We start from the raw sequence: 18,158 nt of genomic DNA on the forward strand, positions 1-18,158 counted from the left end.
GCTTGGCTGAATAAACAAACAAACAAACAAGATCATCAATAATATGACTGGACACGACTCCTGTCTTTCGGCCAATGTGGGAATTTAACCGCTATCTCCTGAACAGCAGATGTAGCTGTTTCTCCTATGGCGAATTACAATAAACTAAAGCATACAACAAGTGTAATGCTTAGTTTATGGTGTCGTCAGTGACGGCGCCAGGGGGGGGCTGGGGGGGGCTTTAGCCCCCCCTGCTGGAGGCTCAGCCCCCCCTAAGCCCCCCCCTGCCCACAAACCTAACTGTGATGAAAAATATTCATGGAATAAATAAAATATATGAAAGACAGAATTGACTTACTTTTATATAAATCATTACTATAAAATCATACTTTTTATTTTGGAATGCTGAAATAATCCATATCCTGACTTTTAGTGCCGCTCCGTTCTACCATTAAGACATGCTCCTGCCCAGCGCACAGTACAGTCAAACAGCCCCCTCCCTCCTGAGCCTTGGAAGCGGAGGGGGGAGTACTCTCAGCCCGCAGTGCTCACGGCACGCTCAGTACAAGTCTGTCTCGTTCTGTCACTGTGACTTCTGTCCCCATGCTGTGTTCTTAACTTCTTTAACAGGTCGCTCGTATTTCTTTATGTAAGATAAAGAATCCGATGAACACGGAGAGCCAAAGAGGACTTGTTGTTGCTGTTCCTCATGTTAGCGATAGCTGCTAAAGCTATCAACAGTAAACACAACCTTGCTAGGCTAGCAAGCTAACGTTGCAACAGGATCGTTGCGGTGTGTGTGTGTGTGTGTGTGTGTGTGTGTGCGCGTGCGTGCGGGGGGATTCCGGATATTAAAATAATAATAGTAGTTTGAGTATGCTGGCCATGATGCATTGAATAATATCTGAATAGAACATTAACTAGAGTTATAAATGAGGAATAGAAACCAAGATGATGTGGTTGACATCATCCATAGTTACTATGTATAATAATAATAATATTATACATGGATATACTATGGATTATAAACATATAATAATAATAATTAAAATAATTATAGGCATAATAATATTATTATACATAGTAACTATGGATTATAAACCTAAAATAATAATTATAATTATAATTATAGGCATAATAATAAAAAATAATAAACATTTTAAAAACAATGAAAGTGCACAATACTGCACAGCTTTTATTTGTACTTGTGTTGTTAAACCCTAGGAAATCGCCGTGGTTGCGTGGTATCGAAAATGGTATTGAAATATCTATATATATATATTCATATTTTTTGCCAAAATCCAGTAGCCCCTGCTAAAAAAAAAACAGCCCCCCCATAGCTCCCCCATGCACAAATGTCTGGAGCCGTCGCTGGGTGTCGTCCACAGTTAACAGTCAACACACTTGTATTGAGTTGTGCCTGAAATGTACTGTAATTCTCCAAAACTGCTGAATTAATTTAGTCCCTTGTTTGTGCCGAATCTGGGTTGCACATGGGTTGTTGAACTCCCTCTGGTGTTCTGGGTGTGAGCTTCGTTGACATTAAGTACGTTATAGATGGTTATACTGTATATTGTGTAATAATCAAAATCTGCAAAAAACTATTATTTGAAAACGTTACTATAGTTACTAAAGTCTAGTAACTACATTCAAGTATAATAACTACAAATAATTGTAGTGGAGTAAAACAAGTGCACTATTTGCCTGTCTGAGATGTAGTGGACTAGAAGAAAAAGTATTCGAAATGGGAAAGTACAAATACCTGAAATTTGTACTTACACATGTACTTACGGTACTTGCTTTACACCACTGTCACATAACAGACACTGACAGTTGAACGTCTCGGTTGCCTAGACACCAACTAGCCAATGACAACAACAGTTGAGTCCCCTTCGGACAATGGGATCCAGACACTCCTACGTTCGCCCCGGCGACGGGTTTCACATCCGGGTCGACTCTGCTGCTCAATCGCAATCCGCTTCCCTGCGGTCTCGACCGGGGGGTTTGTCCAGAGAGAAAACCCCGAATCCCGGCGATCTGTCGGCCGGGTCCACAGCGGGGATTTGAGGTGCTTCGCCGTGCGATCGCACATGACCTGGCGCCGAGCGACCGCCGTCGGTGCGATATCTTCGTACTGCGGTAGCATTGCGAGCTAACATTAGCTAACAACATCGATTTCTCCCTACTCCACCCCCTCTTCTCCGGCGATCGTAAAGAGGGACCGATCTGTCAGATCAACAGCCCCGCTTGACTATTTTGGACCACTGATGGGATTGTCTTTGTCCATCGGCTTGAGAAAGACCCGGGTAACGTAGTAAAGCCCCCCCTTCCCTAATATTATATAAATTTATATATATATAGTTATAGTTTCGGATTTAAGGCCCATAAGTGGGTGGGGGGTTTAACCCGTGACATTTTGTTTCCTAACACCCCGAAGCATTACATCTGTGGCCTTTTTAGGTCGCTTTTTAATTCAGTTTTTTGGTTTTTAAGAAGATTAAACGTTTTCCCGTCTCGTCTACCTCAACGCCCTGATGCCTCCCCGTCTCGGTTTGAAGCCCTAGTTGTTGCACTCCCCCCATCCTTCTGTGCCCCCCCCCCAACCCCCCCACCGGCATTGCTGCTTCTGACAATCCGAGCTAGGAGCGCTGCTCAGCGGCTAACTGACTGCAGTGCACCCCGGCACTGCTCAATCATTTCACTACGTGTGGTGGCACGGTTGTTTCTTTATAGTCCCTTCGACCGAACACAGGCAGACCTTAAAACCTAAAAAGGAAAAAAAAAAACAGTACTGCCATTTTACCCCCATTTTCTTGCAAGTAGAAGGTCCCCGCGACACTCCCTGCCTCGTCCTACATATAACAGCCGAGGAGGAGGCACTGGTCTCGCAATGCCGGGTCCGGCGGCCGGTAGCAAGTCCCGGGTGTATGCAGATGTGAACACACTCAAGAGCCGGGAATACTGGGATTACGAAGCACACGTTCCCAGCTGGAGGTGAGAAGACACAACAAATACCACGATTAAACTGAGAGTGTAAACATGTACCCTGAAAGTGCCTTTTTGGTTACATTTGTGCACTCAGTGGATAAATCAACACAGAATCTTCGTGTGTGTGTGTGTGTGTGTGTGTGTGTGTGTGTGTGTGTGTGTGTGTGTGTGAATTTGCAAATGTCTTGTACGGTATGTGTGTGTGTGGATTTGCAAATGTCTTGTACGGTATGTGTGTGTGAGCAAGAGGTGATGTCAGTGATGATAAATTAGGGTGTGTGAGAGAGAGAGAGTGATGGAGCAAGAGGTGACGTGAGAGAGAAGTTACGATAATTGTACATGCATGTGTGAGGAATGAAAATGGCATGGTTACAAACAAACAGCCCCCTAGTTCTTCTCTCTCCCACCCACCCACCCATCCCTCTAAACCTGCTGTTCTACACTCTGCCATGCGAGTGTGAGTGTGACACCTTTCTTACAGCTCATCATCCGCTCCCTCCCTCTGCCCACCCGCCTCCATCTATTTATGTCTGTCTGCATAGAACAGGCCTATATATTATTTTGTGGTGACACTTTGTGCTATTGCAGTGATCTAAAATTCTAAATTACCATTCTGTTTCCATTTGTTCCTTTCTCTATATCACACACACACACACACACACACACACACACACACACACACACACACACACACACACACACACACACACACACACACACACACACACACACACACAGTAACCAGGAGGACTACCAGCTGGTTCGTAAGCTGGGCAGAGGGAAGTACAGTGAAGTGTTTGAGGCCATTAACATCACCAACAATGAAAAAGTAGTGGTCAAGATCCTTAAGGTGAGTGCCTCTAAAAAAATGAAGGTCAAATTGTGGTTGGTAACCCAAAAGGCTCTGCCCAAAACACACTCGTCCCCATTTCTTTCCGCCCCCAAGCGGTTCTTGTACTCTGTATATTTGTTTTACTGCGGTTAAGGTTAGGAATAAGATTAGGTTTAGACGTCGTTTTACAGAGTTTATGTTTTGGAATAAGGTTAGGTTCAGGGTTAGTTTTACTGGGGTTACGTTTAGGAATAGGAAAACGGTGGCGAACGTTCCGAGGTCGCCGGATTTGACCAGGGGCTAGTTTAATCAGAATGTCTGTGGTTTGATGCCCTCATTGCCCCAGTGGAGACAGCAGCCCCCCCCCACTCCACTCCCTTCTTTTATCCTTCTACTTTTAAACCTATTGAATGAGTGGTTTACCCATGCCGTGGTGGGTTGGGCTTACTTACGTGAGCTGTATTGGGAAGGGGTTGAACCAAGCTTTCTGTGTGTCCAGTTGGTCACAGAACACCAGTTAAAAATGTTTTTTACCAATCGGCACAGCCCTCAGAGCCCTGGTCACTGCCTGTGGGTGTGGGGGAAATACTGTAGATCAGTGGTTCCCAAATCAGAGATCAGACGTTTGCCCGAGACCCAAACTAGTGACAATAGCAGAGCAGACCTACAAGCACACACCGCGTCGCTTCGCGCCACGTTGTCCGCTTGTAGATTGGCTATTTTCACAAATTCACTACTTATTTGTTTTCTAATTTATGGAAGTTCTTAGATATTTATTTTATTTCTTCATGAAATTACCAAAAATAATCATTGAATTTCGTCTTTAATTCATGAAAATCGTTGCTTTTATGGGGATGCTTCTTGAAAATGTTTTGTGAAATAATAATTAAAAACTATGTGTGGAAAAATAATAATACTGAAGGGACCCTTAAAAATGTGTCCGTGACCCACAAATAGGTCCCGACCCACTCTTTGGGAACCAGTGATATACGGTAGATGCATGTTCGTGTGACTCTCATGGCGCTATGCAATGATATGTTCAAGTGCTAGAAGAAGGGTTATGCTCACTACAATTTAGGGCAGGCCCTTTATTTGGAGATTATGTTCCAGCCAGCTGCAGTCAAGGGAATTGGATAGCTCCCCCATACTCTATATGGATTGAAAGCCATTTCCTTGCCATATCTGTGTCAATCATTCAATTGTACACATCAGCTTCACACCCACACTAGCTAGCAGTACTAGACACTGACAGACTCGTGCTGAGGAGGGCAGTAGCATTGTGTGGCTCATAGCAGAATCAGCAGAATCGTGGTAGGGGGAAATTAACGTTGAAATTAGAGTGCAGGCAAGTTGTTGTTTGCCTCTTAGTTCTTGCTGATACTATTGGTTGTTTGTCACATGTCACCTTTGGCTGCGTTTGTCTGTGGACGTTACTTATGTTGGTAACTTGTTTCCCTGTTAAATAAGCCGGTCAAGAAGAAGAAGATCAAGCGAGAGATCAAGATCCTGGAGAACCTGCGAGGTGGAACCAACATAATTCGACTGGTGGACACGGTAAAAGACCCTGTGGTAAGGCTCTCTTGTTGTGTTTCCCTGCTGTCCTGGCCTCCTTTAAAGGGTTATGTGGGGTTTTTCTTCTCTTAGGCCAGAAAGTGTCCACCACCAGTCCACCACACACACACACACAGGCCCTCATTTATCAACTTGGCGTATGCTTAAATATGGGCGTACACCGAAATCACCGCATTCATCTCAGCATCTATTATTACAGCATGAACTTTAACCTTGGCGTGAGCCCGGCCAAATATCACGTCAGGTCGGGAGCTGTCATAGGCTTTGTCCTCACCTGTTTTTCTGTCGTGGAAAAGCGGAGCAGCATTGTCTGACCAGCTGAGGCTGTCGCAGGCATCTAAACATATGTTTTCACTTCTAAAATGTATATAAAACTATATTATACATACAAATATATTTTGTAAAGGCATGTCATTGAAATTGCTTAGATGCTTAAGCCATTTAAACAGTGTTTTGCATGAGCGCATACATGCGAGGATTTGCGCTGCCTGAGCTGGAATATCTTCATGACTGAGGGACGTTGGAGAGTAGGCTAGTGCAGCTGGAGAGACTGGAGAGTCAAGTGGCCCAACGTGGGTAGGCTACTGTAGCCTGATCTACAGCAGGCCCATGACTTTCTGGAGTTACGGTATGTGCTCGTCTCGTCCTCGTTTAAGGATAAAACCGACGCGTCGCAGTGGGTCGCACGAATGCTAAATGTGCCGTGCCAGCCAGGGCTTAAAGTTCTCAGTCCTGGGGACTGATTTCAGTCCTGAGGATCTCATAGGGGTCATTTAATGAGATCAGTGCAAAAAAACATTTTCAGTCTTGGGATTGTTTTTGGCTTTAAGCCCTGGGGGGGCCGCATCGCATCGGAGATAGCTAACCCAACCAGCCCACCACCACTAGTGCCACATAGACTACATTAAGGTTTAGGTTGACACTTAGATAGTCCAGCCACTGCAGCGACGCAATCTAATGTAGACTGTCATAAACGTGCATGGTCACGAACATGGTCAGTGAACGAAAACCTTGTTTTCGTTCAACTAATATATCTTGTTGTATATTAAATGAATAAAGACTTTAATAATTTAATATACAACTAACAACACAGTGACAGTTGCTTGCAAGTATGCTTGCGATGTGTGTGTGTGTGTGTGTGTGTGTGTGTGCGTGTGCGTGTGTGTGTGTGTGTGTGTGTAACTATGGTTTCCATACGTTGTTTGGTCGTATTGCAGTTGTTCATGTGGCAAAAGCGAGGACGAGGCTTGATTTTATACAGATTGATTTCAGCCGTCACATTTATCAATGCTAGGAATTAAATTAAGCAAGGATCAGCTGTTTGCGATCACTTCATAAATGCCGTGCCGACGTGAGTGTACTCCAAAACCGACGCTCGAATTTGAGGCAGATATTACACTCCATTGATAAATGAGGGCCATAGTGGACGTTGCAAGTACATCAGGAAATAGCCCTGTGACATGCATAAATAAAGTGAAGTATGTACAACCTTTTTGTTTTGTTTTAATCCTTTCTTTTTCAATATATTTTTTTATCCCACGATTTTGTAACCCATTTTTCACCCCTGTGTCAATCATCTAATGTGATCCTGGGCTCTACACACCCTCCACCAACCTAGTCCCCATATATGGGGGACAAGGGGAGAGCAACGGACTTGAACTCATGCTTGTTTTAATCCTGATGATTATGCGTACAGCTCATGAAAATCAAAACATTATATCTCAAAATATTAGAATATTTTACGAGACCACTATTCTTTTTAATTTTAAACGAGAAATGTCGACCAAATGAAAAGTATATTAATGTATGCAGTTAAATACTTGGTCTGGGCTACTTTTGAATAAATTATTTCATCAATGGGGCGTGATGATGATTTCTTATTCAAGCCAGCTTGAGCTGAGCTCAATTTTCTCTATGATTCCAGTTCAGCAAGAATTGCTTTAGCTTACAGAAAGGTCTTTAGCTCGAATTAGATGTAAGTAGGTAATTATAATTATTAGAGTGTAAGAATAAATCATAGCTCAGAACAAAGGCTGACTTATTGAATTGTTTGACTGAATTGAAAGTATTTTTTACCCACTCATTGTTTGATCATGTACTCATTTTAACCCCTTGTCTCTCTTGTGGTTATACAGTCCAGAACTCCAGCACTTGTCTTTGAATGCATCAATAACACAGACTTCAAGGTAAAATAATCACCTCTTCTGTGAATTTTGGGTTGATGTTTTGGGTTTTCATGTTATAGTCATACCTTTAAAAGAAAAAACATCTGTCACTCACTGGTATATTTTTCCAAATATGTGTTGTTTGACATTAGAAAACACTAAATTTCATTCACGAGCGTCTGCACCCACTCACATACAAGTGACGTAGACACTGGCAATGTAGTATTCATGCATTTTACACTTGATACATGCTGTCTTTGACAAAGACTTTGTGTTCCAAAGTATCCCTGGTGGCAACGACCATGACCTATTAGTTTATGAGCAGACCTTCGTCTAGACGAAGGCTGTAATGACGCTGTAATGACAACGGAGTTACGAAAGGTGTTGCCACAATGACTAGCACTTCTAAAAGGAATCTTTACACAGTATAAATTCATGAATATACCCTTTGCTTTCACCAACTCATGTCACAACAACCCCTGTCTGGAGCCAAGTAGCATCCCTCTAAAGCCAAAATGTTCTTTTGAAAATCCTTCATTCTTTTCTGTGAGCGAGTATACGTACATTGGCTTAACCCATTCTGACCTGAGATCAGATTCATACGAGGTTTCCACTGGACACACACTGGTCTGATGAACCCATTCTGACCTGAGATCAGATTCTAAAAATGTCAGTCGTTCTTCGATTTTTCAAAAATAGCAGACCTACAAGCTCGTATCGCGCCACTCGGTGGCGCGATATGAGCTTGTAGATCTGCTATTTTTCAATAGCTAAAGCATAACATGATGCTAACACCAAAATGGGTGCCAGGTCAGAATGGGTTAAGTGACAGATGTAATACAATTTAGGACACAAAATAACCCAGTGAGTTAGTCTTAGTTTAGTCAACTGTTCTTTGTTACTTTTGGATTCAGCTACATAGAGGGATTACGTTTATTTGTTTAATTTGCCTGTGTTCTATGCACTTGTCCTCATAGTTTTTGTGTTCCTTACAGGAGTTGTACCAGAAGTTGACAGATTTTGACATCCGTTTCTACATGTATGAACTACTGAAGGTCAGATTTGTTGACATTCTGAAATGTAAGCGTGTGGTGGGGTGGTCAATCTTTTTATTGTCAGCTAATTGTCAGCCCCTCTTAATGGGTCAGGAAAGATTACAATACAATTTAGGTAATTCATACCTTAGAAAAATTGCCATTTGTTTGATACCATGCCTATTCTATTTGTTTAAGTATATGCAAATCCTCACATGCCCAATGTAGAGACACCAGGTTGAAAGTGATTAATACATCCAAGTGTAAGCTAATCTTTTTAAAATTACTTATATGCCTTAAAACATTATACTTGCCCTCTATAACTAAAATGTAACATTTAAATATCTTCTTAATATTTTAATCCCAAGGTGGCTTACAGTCATGCAACATTATTATGTCACCTGCCCACCCTCCACTCTGCGTTTAACCCATTTAGGCCTGACGTCGAAATTAAAAAAATGTCTTCTAAATCCTGACAGTTTTCTGAAAAACTTATGTTTCTAGGCCTATATCACTCAATATTTCATGTCAAGGACTCCAAAAAAATTATGTAATTGTCCGCCGACCCCCATCTCAAAATATGTTGTTCCAGGGGCACCCCCCAGAAGCAAAGATTTTAGTTAAAACCAGTCGCTCTGAAAGAATATTCCAAGGTTTGCGCCACATTTTCACGATTCTTCAAAAATAGCAGACCTACAAGCTCGTAGCGCGGCACTTTAAGCCATCAGCCAGGGTTCCTTTGAACAAACGCGTAGTGCCGTAATGGCTATGTCTGGTGTCAATCTGTGGATATTTAGAACAGAATGTTATATTTAATACTAGTAAAAAGCCTTAAAAAATAATCCTTTGTTCAGATCTAAGGTTAATGAATAATACTGCTCCTCCAATGTGACGCTGCCCACGTTATCTACTCGGAAATGTATTTTTGGTTGTGGTGATGTCATGATGATTTCGTCTATTGACGGTGTGTGTGTGTGTGTGTGTGTGTGTGTGTGTGTGTGTGTGTGTGTGTTTGTGTGTGTGTGTGTGGATGTCTCAGGCTCTGGACTACTGCCACAGTATGGGCATCATGCACCGTGACGTCAAGCCCCACAATGTGATGATCGACCACCAGATGAGAAAGGTGGGTGGTGCTTTCAGTCCTCTCTCTCTCTCTCTCTCCACATGCCCACTTCCCACACGCCAAACATGGTCCTCCTCGCCCGTGTTCTAATCCCACAATGTCAGGTCTGCGTCCATGTGTGTCTCCCTCCCTCGACGGTGTCCCATCTACTTGTTAGCCTGCCGAGCGGATGTATACAAATCTCATCAACTTGGCTATTGTTAATTCTACCACAGGTCGTTTCGAGGAAGCAATCTGATTGGTTGAAACAGCCTTCTAGCCGTGGGTTAAACCAGCACTGTTCACCACCTAATCAAAACAAAGAATTCAGCTGCTCTGTTCTCCCAGAGCGCTAGCAAACTCGGTGGCTAGGCTAGCTAGTTTCTTGGGAAGGTTGTGGTCGTAGTGACTACATGTCATTAAAAAATTATAATCTTTCAGCGATTTTAATAGTTTTAAGGGTAACTGTGGTAGAATTGCAATATTACACGAGAGGGTGTGGGTTAACGTGATTATTGCCACGACAGTGATGCGGTCAGGAACGAGACGGAGTCGAGTTCCGCAAGCATCACTGAAGTGTATAGTGTAATATTGCTTAAGTTTACATCACGGTTGGGAATACAGCCAGTTGTACCCAAGTTGTGTTACGCAAGTCTGCCAGTAGGGGGCAACAGGTTAACATGAGAGTTTACCTTTCCAGCACTGGTCAACATTAGACTGTGACTCTGTGCACCTAATAATATATGCTGAAATGTTTCGTTACAGTAGTTTATCTTGATGAAATTGAAAACGAAGTTCACTTTTTGTTTTACTGCTCTAAATATGATGACTTAAGGGATATTTTGGTTAATAAGATGTCTTATATCTGTGGGGATTTTTACTAGATTTAAATTACTATGTAAAAATCGAGATATGTTTTTCCAAAGGGACTTTTGTTGTGGCAGATTTTATTTGTCAAGCTTGGGAAAGAAGACAAGAGTACTCTGTATAAATCCGAGTTGTAATATAATATTATGTAATGTAAACATGCTGTAAATGCAATTGTGAAATGGTGTCTTATAATTATAAACCCATGAGGGTTGGGCACATTGTGTGCAGGACAAATAAACAAACAATCAATCATCAATCATATTATGAGTAATATACAACACTTTAGATTTGTATTAACCCATTCTGAACGGGAACCCATTTTGGTGTTAGCATCATGTTATGCTTTAGCTATTGAAAAATAGCAGATCTACAAGCTCGTAGCGCGCCACCGAGTGGCGCGCTACGAGCTTGTAGGTCTGCTATTTTTGAAAAATGGAAGAACGACTGACATTTTTAGAATCTGATCTCAGGTCAGAATGGGGTTCATCAGACCAGTGTGTGTCCAGTAGAAACCTCGTATGAATCTGATCTCAGGTCAGAATGGGTTAAATCCAGTTTTATATTCCTTGGCCCAGCTACGTCTTATAGATTGGGGTTTGGCGGAGTTCTACCATCCTGCCCAGGAGTACAACGTCAGAGTCGCCTCACGATACTTCAAAGGGCCCGAACTACTGGTGGACTATCAGGTACTTCTTTATTTTATTGATTTCTTCTGTTGTTGTTGTTGTTGTTGTGATTTTGTGCATTATTGACAATGTATTGTATTCTATTATGTGCCTCCTTGCTATGTCTTTATATTTGTTTCTCTGTTAAAGCACTTTGTGACTGGTTCTTAAAAGGTGCAAATAAAGCTTTATTATTATTATTATTACTAGTACACACCACTAATCACTACTGGTGGACAGGTACTACTAGTACTAGTACACACCACTAATCACTACTATCAGGTACTAGTACACACCACTAATCACTACTGGTACCAGGTACTAGTACACACCACTAATCACTACTGGTGGACTATCAGGTACTACTAGTACTAGTACACACCACTAATCACTACTATCAGGTACTAGTACACACCACTAATCACTACTGGTACCAGGTACTAGTACACACCACTAATCACTACTATCAGGTACTAGTACACACCACTAATCACTACTGGTACCAGGTACTAGTACACACCACTAATCACTACTGGTGGACTATCAGGTACTACTAGTACTAGTACACACCACTAATCACTACTATCAGGTACTAGTACACACCACTAATCACTACTGGTACCAGGTACTAGTACACACCACTAATCACTACTATCAGGTACTAGTACACACCACTAATCACTACTGGTACCAGGTACTAGTACACACCACTAATCACTACTGGTACCAGGTACTAGTACACACCACTAATCACTACTGGTGGACTATCGAGTACTAATACACACCACTAATCTGGTGGACTTACTACCAGGTATTGCACACAACCAGGGGTCATCAATATGTCTGTACACGGACAAACCAGAGTAATATAGTAAGAGAGCGGCGACACAAGCGTTGACTCCCATTGTAACAATGGAATGCGGAAGTGCTCATTCTATCTCAATGGGATAGTTCCAGCCATAGGAGCAATGTTTGGAACTATCGCCCATAGGCACCCGCTTTGCGGTGAGATCAAAGCGTGTCGCTACTCTCCTACTCTACACTCTGGGACAAACCTGTCCGTGGCTACTGGCTACATTTGGCCTTGGTTACGGATATTTGGTTACATGTGATAAAACCTTGGCAATACGCTATCGAGGGATTCATTAATGCTGGCGCGAATTGAGTTTTAATATTTGAAATGTCTCGCAGCTCAGATTAACTTTTTAAACGAGGGAATTATTTCTCATTGTGTGTGTAAATTGCAGATGTATGACTACAGTCTTGACATGTGGAGCCTGGGCTGTATGCTGGCCAGTATGATCTTTCAGAAAGAGCCCTTCTTCCACGGACAAGACAACTATGACCAGGTAGCACTCTCAAATTGGTGGGATTATTTTATCAATATGTATCATCATTATTGTTATGGATCTTTTAATTGTTTGATCATTTGACATTGATAAAATGTCTCTAACCTAATTTTCTTAGTTGGTGAGGATTGCCAAGGTTTTGGGAACAGATGAGTTGTTCGGCTACCTGCGTAAATACCACATCGAACTGGACCCACGCTTCAAGGACCTGCTGGGACAGTGAGTAAACACTTTTAATATTCTATTTTTCCTACATCAGAATCCAGGCTTTGATTCCCAAATATTCAAATAAAATGGCATTCAGCACAATTATTGACACTGAAAAATACATGTGGATATTGGTCTGGCACTTGAATTGTGAGCCCACTATTCAAAGTGAGACTTGTTTTTTTCCTGTGACGTTGTAATCTGAGTTTGTAACCCTGCCACCATGGAAATAAATCTTCCACACACACCAAAGTTCCAGACTAATATTTACACAGCCATATTAGTCTGGCGACTCTGGCAATGACAGGCATAGACATATAAAGGGCTCTGGGGCGTGTGTACTATCTCGCGAGGAAGCAAGCTTTTGTTAACCCATTTTGGGGGTGTTTGAAAAATAGCAGATCTACAAGCTCATAGCGCTCCACCGAGTGGCACGCTACAAGCTTGTAGCTCTGCTATTCTTGAAAAATCGAAGAACCACTGACATAGAAACATAGTTTTTTCAGAAAACTGTCAGGATGTAGATATTTTTAGAATCTGATCTCAGGTCAAAATGGGTTAATCATAGCGGAAGCTTGTCAAGCTTCAGCATGCGTCATGGAAGGGGATGTTCGGTAAGCCAATCAGACAGGCAATGTAAACAACGTTTTCTCTGATTCTCATGCCAATAAAGCTCCTTTTGGATTTAATTGATGAGTCCCGGAAAAGACACAATGTAATTCGCCAGCAGTCACTTGAGTAGCAGTGACACAGCATGCCTTCCGCACTTCTCTTTCACTTCCTCCTTAGTCCTTACACTGGACACACATGGCTCCAACGAATTGCAACGGCCAATGAGGCATATATTTTCTTTATATCTATCTATGATGCCAGGATAGTATATCCCCTGCTTCCTGGGCTGAAACTCTGAGGGAAACCCTGACAATGCAAACATCCATCCCTGTAGGTTTGTACCCATACAATGTATGAATGAATGGACCATTTTAAAGCGCTTTCCATAGAAAAGTGCTATAAAAAGGCAATCCATTATCCATATTTGTAGGCAGAGCAGGAAGCGCTGGGAGCAGTTTGTGCAGACAGAGAATCAGCACCTGGTGAGTCCTGAAGCCCTCGATCTACTGGACAAGCTGCTACGCTACGACCACCAACAGAGACTCACCGCCACAGAAGCCATGGAACACCCATACTTCTGTAAGACGGAGTTCACTTAATATTCACTTAACACAGAAGCATAGAGTATAAAGAAGGATAGAGACCGAACTGGAGCGCTAGCCCCGCTATTCATTTCAGTGGAAGTTGCTCAGTGGCGTTTTGAAGCACCCGGAAGACTTCCGGAAGTATAATTATAACTCAATGGCTCGAGGTCCGGGCTTATACGCACGTGACGTCATGAACGTCCGTCCACTTCCATTAAAGTACTGCAATTCCACATTTCGCCAGTAGGTAGTGGCATCTTCAACGTTGGATAGCCTTACTGGGGGCTTGGCACAGAAGCCATGGAACACCCATACTTCTGTAAGAATTAATTCACTTACTTACTAACTAAAGTAACTTATTACTTAAACCTTTTTCCAGTAACTAGTAATATAAGTAATTGCTTTCACAATTTGAATACTTATTACTATTGTACTGTTACTACTTTTCCAAAAGTAAGTCGTTTTCACGAGCCTTGGTGGTACTGTGGGCTCGAGTGTTGGGCTGGGGTGGCACCCCAGCCCAGTCTCCCATTCTAAATAGACTAGAGCGGATACGGAAACGATGCACACTTGTCTGTACATGTGAATTATCGGATGCGGAAGGGCGGGCCTTAAGTAACTAGTAATGGGTAATATATTACCGTTTTTGAGTAACCTTTTCAACACTGCTTATAGGCATAATGTAACTCTATAATACCTCTCTGACAATGTCCTCCTCCTGTAGACCCCGTAGTAAAGGAACAGTCTCTATCCAACTCCGACAACAACATGGTTTCCAGTGGGAACACTACAGCCCGATGAAACGCAGGTAAAGTCAGTCATAAATATATTCATACCGTTTTCTTTTAATGGTAATTAAACCAATTTGGATTCTCAAGCTAACTAGTAGCCTAGCGCTTGTGAGCTTAATGTTTACTGGCTGATGCATTCGGGTTGTCATTCCACATCTCATTCCACTGCTTCAATACAGCGGGTGATTACACTAATTAATTATCTCTCTCTCTCTCTCTCTCTCTCTCTCTCTCTCCATCCCTTTCTCAGGAGAAGAAGGATGTTTGTTTGTTACCTCAACTTTGTACCCGGTTGTGACAGTAACTTTGACAAGTGTACAGTGACAATGGATCAAAGTAACGCTGACCAGTTACACACTCACAGATATGTGCTCATGGACACAACACACACACACATACACGCACACGCAGACACAAACATACACGCACATGCAGACACCTATACATACCCTCCTCCTCTGTATCAGTCTGTGATTGGCTTGTCCTGGTTCCCTGTCAAGCAGCCTGACCAATGAGCTTGAAGCTGTGTCTCTCTCTCTCTCCCCCTTCCCTTGGCCTGACTTGGTCTCGCTGTAGGTCATCAGAAAAACTACTACTTAAGACTATCCCCCTCTCTCGTATCGCTCCTCTCACCCCCCACCCACCACCACCATCCCTCTATCCCTCCTTGTTTGAAGCAGCATGGAGAATGAGCAGCAGGAGTGTAAGCCTGTCCCCCTGCCCGGCCCAGAAGTCCCCCCCACCCCACCCTCCTCCCGCCCCGCACACCTGACCCGACCCCGGCCCTCGTTTCATCCCTCCGTCCGTTTGTCTGTCGTGTCCTGTGTGCGGCCTCCCCCCCCCCCCCCCCCCCCCCCAGCAGACAGACAGATGTCTTAAACACTACTCCAAGTACTCCTGAAAGTGGCATGGTGGACTCTCTCTAGATAGAATGGACATGATGATAATAATATTAATGAATAATAAATGATTTTTATTTAGTTGAACTGTCTGTCATGGGTGACTTCTTTGGCTATGTTTGAGTGTATCATGAGCAGGGATGGCTAGAGGGGGGCTTTGGCCTGCTCTAGTGGAGGCTTAAGGCTCATTCATAGGCTGGATTCTCGGTGGTGAGCTGACCACCGCTCCGGTGGTGAGGTGACCACCGCTCCGGTGGTGAGGTGACCACCGCTCCGGTGGTGAGGTGACCACCGCTCCGGTGGTGAGGTGACCACCGCTTCTGGTGGTGAGCTGACCACCGCTCCGGTGGTGAGGTGACCACTGCTCCGGTGGTGAGGTGACCACCGCTCCGGTGGTGAGGTGACCACAAGCTGAAATGATGTTGAGCGGTGGTGAGTAAAAACAGAGAGAAGGGCTGGGGCCGCGGTGGCGGTGGTTCGTGACGTCATGTTGTAGTTCGGTGGTCACCCCACCACTGAAAATCTAGACTATGAATGAGCCTTTAGCCCCCACAAGCTCCCCCCCTCCCCACAATAGGCCAGTCAATCTAAGATTTGGCCCAAAAGAAATTGCATGAGGTCATCACATTTGGGCAAGTGGCTATGGTGTTTGAGTGTATCATGAGCAGGAACGGCTAGAGGGGCCTTTAGCCCCCTCTGGTGGGCGCTTTGCCCTACCTAAGCCCCATCCCCACAAGCCCAATTGACTGATCTCTATGTAAACCAAAATTAATTAACCCCTGCTCTAAATTTCCAATCCCCCCCATAGCCCCCCCCCCCCCCCCAAGTCACAATATTCTGGAGCTGTCGCTGATCATGAGCAATGTGGACATATTCAGGTAATAATAATTACTGCATAGAATTGCATTTTATGTAGTCATAGCACTTTATAGTACACATGTATAATCTATAATATAGTATAGTATGTATAGTTTACATATATACTCCACTGTTACGTTCTTAGTTTATACATGATTCATGATAACTACTTTTTATTTATGTGATGTATGCCATGTTTTTTGTTATTGCTTAATGTAAGTCACTCTGGATTAAGAGCGTCTGCTAAATGCCTAAATTGTAAAATTGTAATGGATAATAGCAGGGTGTGAGTAGAAAAATACTAAAGATTCTTGCATGTCATATTGGGCTCAAATTAGAATGTATTCCATATTCTCTGATGGTTGATATTTAAGATGTTCATCACATAGGTGAAAAGCGAATGCTGACGGGTGTGGGCAATGCGAGTCGCCTGAGCTAAGCCAACCCTTACATGTCATTAACACAAAGAGTTGACCACAACTGATGATTACATAACCTATATTTTTGCCTGGTAATGACAACTGCTGTGTTGATAGACGGAACTATAGTCATTGTTGTTGATGGTAAATATAGCCAGATACTGCTGGAGCCTACATGATATTCATTCTAATATATAGTCCCCACTCCTTGGGGTGTTTTTTGTCACTGTATGTGTATGGTATGGGTGTGTGTAAATATAGACTATATGCACTTAAGAGGAATTCGACCTCTGCATTTACCCATCCTATAATCACTATAGGAGCAGGCGCTCAGGGAGACGCATTGATAAATTGCTGGCCTGGAATCAAACTTGCACTGTCCAGGGCCTCTGGCAGCCCCAACTGTTCATACTAACTAACCACTCGGTTATGACTGCCCAAAACTTCACTGTTGACATATATTCATTGGTGATAGATTTATATCCGTTCATATCATATATTCACAATTATACTTTCAAATGTATTTAAATTGTTTATCTTGAATGTGTTTTTTTGTTGGCCCTTGCCCCGGCATATGTTGGCTTGCTACATGTCTCGGGGGGTGTGTGCGACTGTGCGTGTGTCTGTAATTCAAATACTGACTGGACTGAAGTATCAACTTCTTCCTCAGAAGAAACAGGAGAATTTGGCTTCCTGTCCTAAACCTGACTGCTCATGTTCCCTCGCACACCCAATCACGCACACACTCACACACTCACACACACACACACACACACACACACACACACACACACACATACTTTGCAATACATCTTGGAGTGTAAATCATTTAGAAAGGTTAGTCTGACCAGCACTGGCTGATGTCCGGTCAGTGTAGCACACCTTGAAAGGGTCTTTGTTTTCACTGTACATACGCAGGTGAGCTGTAGTATTTACACAGCAGATGAATAATTAGGTCTAGCTATAGTGAGCACACCTGTAACATTAGCTGGAACTGTCTTTTTTTCTATGTTGTCTTTCTGCTTCCTCCTTTTCAATATGCTTTTCCCTTTTATTCCTACCTTGCAGGAATCTACCTCAATCCTGCCCCAGGAAAAGAAACAGCTTTTCTTTTGCTGCCGACACTGCAAAATCAAACCCTAATTAAATAATTAGAATGTTGAAACACAAGATATTCTTTAACTCTGGATTACTACGGACACCCTCTAATGATGCAGTTCCGGAGATAACCT

At 42.9% G+C, this 18,158-nt stretch overlaps 1 protein-coding gene across 1 annotated transcript; it reads left to right on the plus strand.

Moving 5' to 3' along the window:
• Window positions 1–1,940: 1,940 nt before the first annotated feature.
• csnk2a2b (casein kinase 2, alpha prime polypeptide b) lies at window positions 1,941–15,736 on the plus strand. Its single transcript, XM_080760918.1, has 13 exons — window positions 1,941–2,285; window positions 2,803–2,973; window positions 3,706–3,817; window positions 5,267–5,368; window positions 7,507–7,557; window positions 8,532–8,591; window positions 9,610–9,693; window positions 11,118–11,228; window positions 12,455–12,556; window positions 12,675–12,775; window positions 13,806–13,954; window positions 14,684–14,767; window positions 15,001–15,736. Exons 2-12 carry the CDS (start codon window positions 2,870–2,872, stop codon window positions 14,758–14,760), a joined length of 1,053 nt encoding a protein of 350 aa, XP_080617044.1. The 5' UTR covers window positions 1,941–2,285; window positions 2,803–2,869; the 3' UTR covers window positions 14,761–14,767; window positions 15,001–15,736.
• The last annotated feature ends 2,422 nt before the right edge of the window (window positions 15,737–18,158 follow it).

The sequence above is a fragment of the Protomyctophum bolini genome (genome assembly GCF_963924005.1).
Source record: "Protomyctophum bolini genome assembly, chromosome: 4".
Classification (NCBI taxonomy): domain Eukaryota; kingdom Metazoa; phylum Chordata; class Actinopteri; order Myctophiformes; family Myctophidae; genus Protomyctophum; species Protomyctophum bolini.